The 9,851-nt window shown below is 34.8% G+C and overlaps 1 protein-coding gene across 3 annotated transcripts in view; it reads left to right on the top strand.

Annotated features, from left to right (window-relative positions):
* The window catches only part of PIGF (phosphatidylinositol glycan anchor biosynthesis class F), a 28,867-nt gene that overhangs the window by 938 nt on the left and 18,078 nt on the right, over nucleotides 1–9,851 (top strand). For all 3 annotated transcript variants that reach the window (XM_037405350.1, XM_037405349.1, XM_037405348.1), the window contains exons 3-5: nucleotides 1,375–1,466; nucleotides 2,258–2,374; nucleotides 6,768–6,876. In XM_037405350.1, the coding sequence (XP_037261247.1) occupies nucleotides 1,375–1,466; nucleotides 2,258–2,374; nucleotides 6,768–6,876 (318 nt within the window). The remainder of the gene's footprint in view (nucleotides 1–1,374; nucleotides 1,467–2,257; nucleotides 2,375–6,767; nucleotides 6,877–9,851) is intronic.

Raw genomic sequence — 9,851 nt, forward strand, 5'->3', positions numbered from 1 at the left:
TCCTAGCCACTGATCTTCTTACATGGTCACAAAATTGAACAGGGGCAGAACTCTTGTAGTCCAGCTGGGCCTTCAGTCTTATAAAAAAAACTTTTATCACGCATAGTTGTAAGTTTGTAATAACTCTAAAGAAAGACAAACAGTTTTTAGAACTTGAGACAAAAGAGAGACAAGTTTAAAAGAAAGATAATTTAAACAAAGTTAGTAGATTATAGAAAACTATATGGAAAAGTATTAGAGTGGCTGCGTTTCCTTGAATGATGAGATTTGCGTACAAAAGAATCTAAATCTGGGAGAAATTTTTCCAATTACAGTTTGTAAGAAAAGCACTGAAGGTATGAATCCCAATGAAATAGATTTGAACAGAACAAATTTGGAGCAGCACACAACTTGTACAGGGGTGGGGGAGTATACCAGCGTTTTGAAGTCACATGGATAGTCTTTTACTCCTAACTCGTGGAGTCAGCCAAGATTTGGTGCTCTGATGTGATTCTTAAGCATTTAAGCAAACATTCTTGAAAGCAGTATCTTTGTATGCAAAGCTTCTGTCTAGTTTTGCTGAATGAGTGGGATGTGAAATACATAAAATTCTGGAGAAGAAGTATCTTGGCCATCTGTGATTTAAAAATGAAGCAGGCTTCATGTTCTAGGTGAGATTTCATCCCAGCCTAGCATAAGGGATAAATATTTTTTAAAAGTGTTCAGTGAAATGATGGATTTCCATTGGTGACCTGATCAGAACAGACCTATCCAGAACTGTTTATCAAGTGGCTGTGCTTCTGTATGATATAGCAAGTACCCAGGAACTGTCTTTACATTCATAGAAAATTGTACTTGTTTTGCAGATTCATAGAAAGTCATGGACACTTCTCAGATGGGTTTAGAATTTAACATGCCAAGCTGAAAATGTAGTGGGTTTTATTTAATATAATTTTAAATGTTACATTTGATTCTGAATGTGGTTTTTTTCCGTGTACATATTTTCTTGCTTTTAAATATTTTTTCACTTTCTGTGAAAGGTGCCTCTTAATGAATGGACAGAACAGAACACTCAGATGTAAAACAGAAATGTAAAAACATCCAATAAAATTATCTCTGTTTATCTTGTCATTTCCAGTTATATTTTTTGTATGATCGCCTTATTATAATAGAGTGCATGAAAAAATTGTAGGTGTAACATCATAGTTTTTAATTAATTATTTAAAGTATTAAACACAGGGAAGTCTTTTGAAGTGTGCTATGCTGTTATACTGTGCTGTAGCTGAAATTGAAGAGATGGAGTACAATGCTATTGATAAGATCTAGACTGTGTATGTTATTTATGTTCTCTTTTCTTTTGAAACATTTTTCTGATATTTTATTGCTCTTTTTTAGATATCCAGATTTCTAAAATGCTGTATATACTTTTTCATGTCTTGCATACTATTTCATGCGATTATTGTTCTTTATGGAGCACCTCTCATAGAGTAAGTCTGAATACTCTTTATCTTTCCCTAAACATTTTAAGGGGCAGTTCTTCTTGCAGATGTTGGTATAAGTACTTGTGTATTTCCTGGTACATTGGAAGCTAAAAGATAAGCTCCCGGCTGGGGGAAGAAGGGGGGCTGTTTTGGTTTTTGGTGGTTGTTGTTTTGTTTTTTGTTTGGGGTGTGGTTTTTTTTGGTTTTGTTTTGGGTTTTTTTTGTAGAAGTTGGCTCTTGCAATTTCTGTGTATTTGGAGATGTATTGTTCAAGACTGTTATAAACAACTCCTTTAATATTTATGTTAAGTATATGGGTACAAATGTTTTTCCAAGTTTTATTTCTTCATTTTCCCCATAAGATTCTAAAACATGCATCTTGCATATCTTTTCTCCTTTTGATATTAGTGTGTTAATTTTTAGGAATGATTAAAAAAAGGAAAAAAAAAAGACATGAAGCAGCCTGATTTCAGAGAGAGATACTAAGTTACTGGCTAACAATGGCATCATGTAGTTTGGTTTCATGGTTGCTTCTACAACATCAAACTAGAAAAATAAATGGAATAATGAAGTAAATATCCAAGCGTACTTCAATTCAGAACTGATGTTCTATATGAGGTACATTGTGTTTTTACTCTGTAGTAAGAAGAGAATACTTTGTTCTTCCACGTGGTTTAAGAAAGCATGCATGCTTTAACAAGTTGCCTTAGAGGGGTGGGTGTTTTTTTCTCAGATCTTGGAACGCTTAGAAAATCAGCAACCGCCTCACTTAATTTTGTAATATTCCTTCTTTGTAGGTCAGTGACTGAGACATTTTTGTTTGCAGTTCTTCTGTCTACCTTTACTACTTTACAATGCTTATGTATGCTGGGACCAAACATACAAGCATGGATACGGGTATTTAGTAAAAATGGGTAAGTTCTATTCTGAAGTTTCTGATTTTACCCAGAACAGAAGTGAACAGAATAGGTGTAAATAATATATAATGGATTTTTTTTGCAGAGAAGGGAAAACTTCCTGAATTATGGATGCATTTCATATTTGTAATTACAGCTTTGTGAAAGCTCTTCTGGCAAAGAAAATGATTATTTATTTTGAAGACACTGATTCTGAAAACTGCCTTTTTATTTTTAGTGGCCAGGCACTAAATCTCACTTTGTATAAATAAAGTTGCAAATGCATGTTTTACTGGTGTTAAAACCCTTGTGTATGTACGACGGTTGTGAAATAGAGGAGACCTAAGACTGAGCTGTACAGGGACAACCCTGCACATGATCCAATAGCACCTTCATAAATACAGCTTTGAAGTAGGAATAACAAGCCGAAACCCCCACTATTTTAAGAGTATTTTAAACTTGAATGTAATGGTGAAAATTACATATCATTTGCTATGGTCTTAACTATGTAATCTTTACCCATGCTTTTTTCAAATTTCAAAGAAAGATGTTTTCATTGTCAGAGTTTTCAAGCATTATTTTTTTCAAGAGTATGACTGAAGTAAAACAAGCCTTCTTACCTCATTTTCACCTCAGTGAGAGCCTTGATACTAGCATGTATCAAGGATAATGTATTTTTCAGAAGTATTCTATATTCTGCTGTTTTTCACTCACTAGATAACAGGATTGTTGGGACGGTGAAACATAAAGACGTACATATGCTTGAGATTTAATAATAAGATGTTGGGCATTCCTACCTTTTTAATAGTTCATAAGGGTGAAGTGTCATTTCAAAAGTGAAAAGTTGTATAACACTGCTAACCTGTGAAGTTACTTTCCATGGTTCTGTAGAGGAGGGCAAAAGTTGACTTTTTATAGTAGTTTCAGGTATTGACTTTTGGTTTATCTCAGTTTTCAGCTTACTGAAAACTATCTCGAATCCTTATTCAGATCATTTATGTTTGTGTTTTTATTTTCAGTGGAAGGGTTGAATAGACTTTAATAAAAGGATGGAGTTGTTTAGCCAAAACAAGTCATTGCTGATTCACTTAGTCATATTTGAAGGTTTTGCATTTGGAAATAATAGTTGAATTGAAGTAACAGATGTTTGACAACAGTCTGTCTTTGTGCCAGGTTAGATTTTGAATGCCTGTCAATTTCTTTTTTCTTAGTCTAGATCATAATGTTATTTCAGCGGAATTATTGTATAGGAAACAGAGTTGTCTTGTTTTGACATTTTTGCTGTGACAACTTGTACATACCTCTTACTAGTGAGCCATGTGATGTTATCTGAATAAAAATGTCTGTTTAATAATGATTTTTACTTAGACTGGCCTTTGAATGAAAATAGACTACAAAGAAATATCGTAGCTTTTTTTTTTGTTTTTGTACGGATTGTAGCAAGCTGCTCTTTTAAAAACAAAGTCCTGTGTGTTTTTATTTGACCTCATCAATGAGCTGGAATGTCTTGCATTTAGGCATGAGCTGAGTGTGTAGATAGGATGTATTAAAAGGTTGTCTCTGTCTTAACCATATGGAATGAGGTGGGACTGATTGAATGGAGGAGAAGGATGCTTAGGTAAGATCAACACAACAGTTTGCTTTGAAATACGAGTTTAGTGAATTAAATTGCACTGGAACAGCAAGCTAGAAAGTCTGATTAAGGGTATAGCTTAGTATAAAAAAGGTATGTTTTTAAAAAATATCTATACCATTTAGACTTAAGTAACCACTGGCACTTATTTTTGTTACTCTTATTTGCCTGTGCAATATTTATAAGAACAAAATGCGTTTGTGCTATTGTCTTTGCAGAAAAATAAAGACATCTAGAAAAAGAAAGTTTTTCTTGATCTATCAAGTGTAAATAAGTAATAGATATTAATTATCTAACTATTGCTCTGGATAGCAGGTGACTATAATTAAAGTGGCTTTTTCTGTAATTGTTGGCTGCAATAGCTTCCTGCATAAAAACCTTTAAAAAATCGTGTTTTCAATTGCTGATTTGTATTGCTCCTTTTGGAGACTGTTTATTTCAAATCATTAGTCTGAATAATTGTGTTGAAATTTCTTGTATAACAGCAATTATAAGATGTCACCTGGGTAGGAAATATTTGGAGCTTGCAAAAGAAATGGTATAAAGCCATAATTTTAGGGCTCCTTCCAGTTTTCATTTCACCTACTTTATCACTTGTTTGTGAACACAGACTTGGAAGTGTCCTTTTTAAAGGTAGGCATCATCAAATACCAAGTGCTGCTTAGTAGTTCAGTCCTGCTGCAGCCCAGAATTCCAGATCTTGTCTACCCTGGAGCTGTCCTAGTAAATTCTTTTGTTAGTTAATCTCTTAATTCAAACAATATTTAACCCCTTTAAATAATACAATACGTTAAGTGTTGTGCCACTAGTCGTTATTTATTATCCTAAATACTGCTACTTTTATCTGCAGAATTATCTTAGTCATAGTTTATTCATAGTTAAAAATAAAGAAACCTATGAAACTCAGTAGTTTATAAATGTTGTTAGCCTCAGACAAATGAGGGGTTTATATGATGAGTTAATGGGTTAAAGAATACCTGCAAAAATCCCTGTAGTTGACGTTCCACAAAGAAAAGAGACTAATGCAAGCATTGTTCCTTCAGGATAATGCTGGAGGACAAGTCCAGTTTTATGTCAGTAGCCAGTGTCCATGCTGCGGAGTGGCTGAATTAGCAGCTCAAATGGCTGCCAAGTTCTTCACTTGGGCACTGTGCCTTGCTAATTTTGTTGTTTTGCTTTTGGATTCAGTCTGGTATCTCCATATGGTGCAGCAGTATGTGTGTAGATTTACCAGATAAAATGCCTTGTCGGGTATAAATGTACCTCAGTCAGTCCTCTGTATATTCTGCTGGCTCTTTCATTGCTTTAAGGCTGGAGTGAATGTTCTCTTCGCCATGCCACCTAACAGCTCTCTGCTTAGTTATTCAGCTTCTGAAAATAATTTACAAGAATTTTCTATGTGCAGACTCCTAAACAGTTTTATAGTTAAATCAGTACCTTTCCTTTTTAAAAAAAAAATAATCTCAGGCTGGTAGGATTGTGAATTGGAGTGTTGTAAATTAAAGGGCTTATTGTAAAAGAAACAGTTCTGCTCAAAATGTCAAAGTTGCGCCATAAATATTATAATCTGTATGTATATTTTGCAAGCAATGAAGAATGTTCGCTTTACACTTGTGAGCTCTTTGGTCATCAGTAAATGCAGCAGTGAGTTAGGTATACTCAGAAGTAAAGTCAGAAATTTTAGACTCTTCAAAACAAGGTGTAGGGTTAAAGCTTTCATGTCATGCAACCCAAACAGCACATGTGAAGTTCAGTGTTTACTATCCACTTAGTCTTCTAGCTATAAAAATGCACATCTTTTTTGTTCTGTTAGCTAAAGCTACGTTTGTGTTTATAATCTGAGATGTAGCAAACTTAAGATTCACATCTCTTACCTTGCTGATCTGGAGCAGGGATTTCAACCTGGTTCTCCTGTCTCAGAACTGTGCCCTACTGTGTTCTGAGCTTCTGCTGTTCTTGTTTCTTAACCAGTACCAAGTACTCCATAGTTCATGGCTTGAGAAAAGCAAAGCAACCACTTGGTAGACTGTTGATGGAAAATAAGTGCTTTATCTATTAAACAGAAACCAACTTTTCTAAAACTTTTCAAGTCGGTAGTGGTAGAAGGCTATAAACTGCAAATTGAAGTCATTAACATCTTTTATGATATCTTTTATGTGCCGTGATTGGCAATGCAAGAGTTCTTTAGCATGCAGCAGATTTGTCCTACAGCCAGCATACCGGAACTTGGATGCAATGTTGTTGAAGGGCTGCAGCATGCAGGTTACCTTTATTTGCAATATTTCTTTTCAGCTGATGGAAACTTGCTTTGGAATATTCGCGTAGTGGACTTCCGTTTTAACTCTCGAATTGTTGTAGTCATCAAATAGTAACATACCTACACCATAGACTACTTTGTGACTGTGCTTGCGCTTTTCTGTACAACCCTATGCTGCCCTGCTTCTTCCTGCAATGCACACAGTGTCATTGTGATATTTTCATTTGTTCAGTCAAGCAGTGTGTCAAGCTCAATAGTAGTATTTCCAGGTAAAATAAATAAGCTTTTGCAGTAAACATCTCGGGGTGGGGTGGGGTGTGGAAGTTCCTAAATATGTGGTGTAGGAAAGATTGTGATTATGCGACTTAGATATAGCTTCTATCTTTTAGGAGAAACCTGCATGCAATTTATCAGATATATGGATTTTTATATTCTGAAAATTCTTGGAAGAAATAAAATCTAACACTCTGACATGGTAACTTCTGCTGTTGTTGAAATCCTGTAACACACTGTTTTTACAGAGCTATGTCCATCTGGGAAAACAGTCTACAGATTACTACCATGTGCACTATATTTGGAGCTTGGTTTGGAGCATTTCCTATTCCTCTTGATTGGGATCGGCCTTGGCAGGTTAGTATGTATAACTTTATCATAAAAATAAAAGTATTAGTTTTATGCTACTCTGAAACTGTACAGGTATATTGGACTTACAAGCTGTCGCTACAGGGTTATGCCAAACATCTAAAGTCATTGGAAGCATCGGTGTTTACAGTGTAAGGATGTAAATGCAAAATTTTTACCTCCATTTGTAACCGGTTCTTTGTTACACATTTGAGTGTTGCATGCAAATTTTATCATGAAATAGAGCTGTTAAGTATTTTGATAAGAAGCAGCTAGACAAACAGGAGGAGAAATTTGAGATGATGAAGATGGCTCCAAGTTTGCCTTCGGTTTGGTAGCTTTTATTGTTTATGGGTAAGGAAGGAAAGATGCTTTCCTAGTGGTTTAGTTCCCTTCTGTCTTCCATAAAACCACTTAACAGAATGCATTTTAAATGGATTTGGATTGATTTGTGGAAATGGTGTGGTCAAAGCACTGTGCTAAACACTTACCTTCTGATTTCAAAGGCAGGCAAGCATTAGCTTTGTAGTTGCACAACAATAAATGTGAAGCTGGCATTGCAGATTCTGTCTTTATAAATTCAAATGTCTGTGCTATTTTTTTCATATTTTTTTTGGCATGGACAAGTGATTCCATTAAACATTACAGAAGTCTGCAATTGCCATAAAATCTTCCTAAGTGTCCTCAGTGAGTATTTTCTTTCCTCAGGTTACCGGACTGTAAACTGAGTAGTATCTACCAGGCCTGTTCTTAAGCAGATGGTTTCAAAGGTTTATTTCAGAAATCAGTAGAACAGTCAACACACTTTTCTCTCTGATATTGTAGAGACATTGTGGCTTACAGCTGCAATGGAAATCTGTCTTCTGGAAGTAGCTAACAACCTGCTTTTATGCCACCAGCCTTTCTTTACGACAGTGTAATGAGATATTAAAATTTCTATTATAAAATAGAGGTAGGTTAATACTTTAAGTAAAAAAGTCAGGTTTTCTTCCCTAAAAATACTTGGGCTTACTCTTGCAAGATGTTTCACTATCGAACTGACATAGGTCTGTGTTGGCACTAGTTAATTGTTGATGGGCATGAATGAAACCAAATGAATCCCTTGATTTTTGAAATGCAATCTCGTATCTTCTCATGAAGTCTTACTCACTTTCCTGTTCCAGTGAGAGGCAAGCAATTTTTTCTTGCCCAGCTAGGATTTTAAAATGGCATGTCATATCCAACAGGCTTTATTTTATTCCCAAAATCTCAGACTTTGCTAATATGCTGTGTATAAAAAAAATTCACCTTTTACACACTGGTAATAGAAGGAAAACTTCATGATTAAGTCAGTCACTAATACATTAAGACAGATACTTTAAGTACAGTTAATTTTTTACTTTATATGTCCGTTTCCCTATCTTCCCATAGTAGGAGACACAACTTAGGTAATGGTCTGTTTGAAAACTTTTCCAAGTCAATAAAATTCAGACAATTTCAGGGTGTCAACAGTCTACTTTTAAATTGACTGTAGTCCAGTTCAGAAGTGGAGTATGTAAAGCCACTTCTGTGAAGTTGGTTTTGTAGAAATGGCTTCAAATGAAAATGGCCTGCAGTCACTCACCTGAAGCAAACAAGGTTGGAGGAAAGAAAAGAGTACTGAGGAATGGCAGTAGAGTATTGGGTAAAGCTGCCTGCACTTTTCTGTAAGGCACCTGTTGTCTGAATTGCTACACTGATACATATGGCAGTTCTTCTTATGTTACTTTGCTGCTTCGTGGCCTTAAAAGAAAAAGCAATTGAGGGCAATATTAGGTTCCTTTTCTGTTCATCTATTTCCCAGTCCTTAGCTGTCTGCATTGGAACTAGCATCTTTTCCTGCAATCTGAATAGAAGAACTGGAAAATTATATGGTAGTAATCTTTACATAATGGTTGAATGTATTAGTAGAAGTTGAGAAATTTGTAGTACTATTACCTATATCTTACCTGATCAGAAAATGAGATGTCAATACGTCTTGTATATCTTTCACTAGAATTTGTTTTTACTTCAAAGTATTTCAGACTTCTGTGGAGTAAATTTGGTACGAAATTCATCATTGGGAGTTCCAATTCATGTGCTAATGGCTAAAGCCAAAATGCTACTCCATTCTGAGTTATTCGTAAACCAAGGAAAATATACTGGTTCTTTACATGTACCTCTTGTGACATGCAACAAAACCAAGATAAATACAGATGTGTCAGAAAATCTTCACTTTATTTTCCATGTTTATGTTTGAAAAAATATTGCATACAGGGGATATTCAGATTAGTGGGCCTGTCTACATTTAAAAATAATAATGTAAAATGCATTTTTTTAGCATACAACAACTTTTACGCTAAGTAAATATTACATAATAGGAACAGAATATTGGTTTGGAAATAAAATTACATTAATTCTCTGAATAATGTTTCAGAATGGAAATGAAAAATATATAAAGCATTTCTGTTAGAAGTATAAAATATATTGCTGAAAGTCAGTTGGTATCCTGATGATTCATCATTTTTCATTATTCTATTGTTGGTCTTGAAGTAAATTGTTAAGATAATTTGGCCATGCCTATTGCCTCTCTCCTAGTTTTCAGAAAAAATATTTTGTAACAATGCAAAACAGTTGGACAGGGAGGCCTAATCTAGGTTGTTCATGGTTACAGGTCTGCAGAATTAAGCCTATCTCAGACAAAGGTAAAGATAGCTGCCTTACAGGAATGCAAGTTATTCCCTGCAGTAGTTACATTTCTATTAAAAAAAAAACCAAAAAAAAACCCCAAACAAAAAAACAACAAAAAACCCCACCATACCACCCCCAGCAAACTTTTCAAGATTTACTTTGCAAGACACATTTCAGTTTATTACAAGTGTCAGACTGGTAGAATAATTTTGCCAATGTTTTGAGATTACTGTCTAATTCTTAAACAATTTTAAAAAAAGTTTGCAACACAATTATGGTAATTGAAACAAGGCTGT

This window comes from Falco rusticolus, chromosome 12, assembly GCF_015220075.1.
Source record: "Falco rusticolus isolate bFalRus1 chromosome 12, bFalRus1.pri, whole genome shotgun sequence".
Classification (NCBI taxonomy): domain Eukaryota; kingdom Metazoa; phylum Chordata; class Aves; order Falconiformes; family Falconidae; genus Falco; species Falco rusticolus.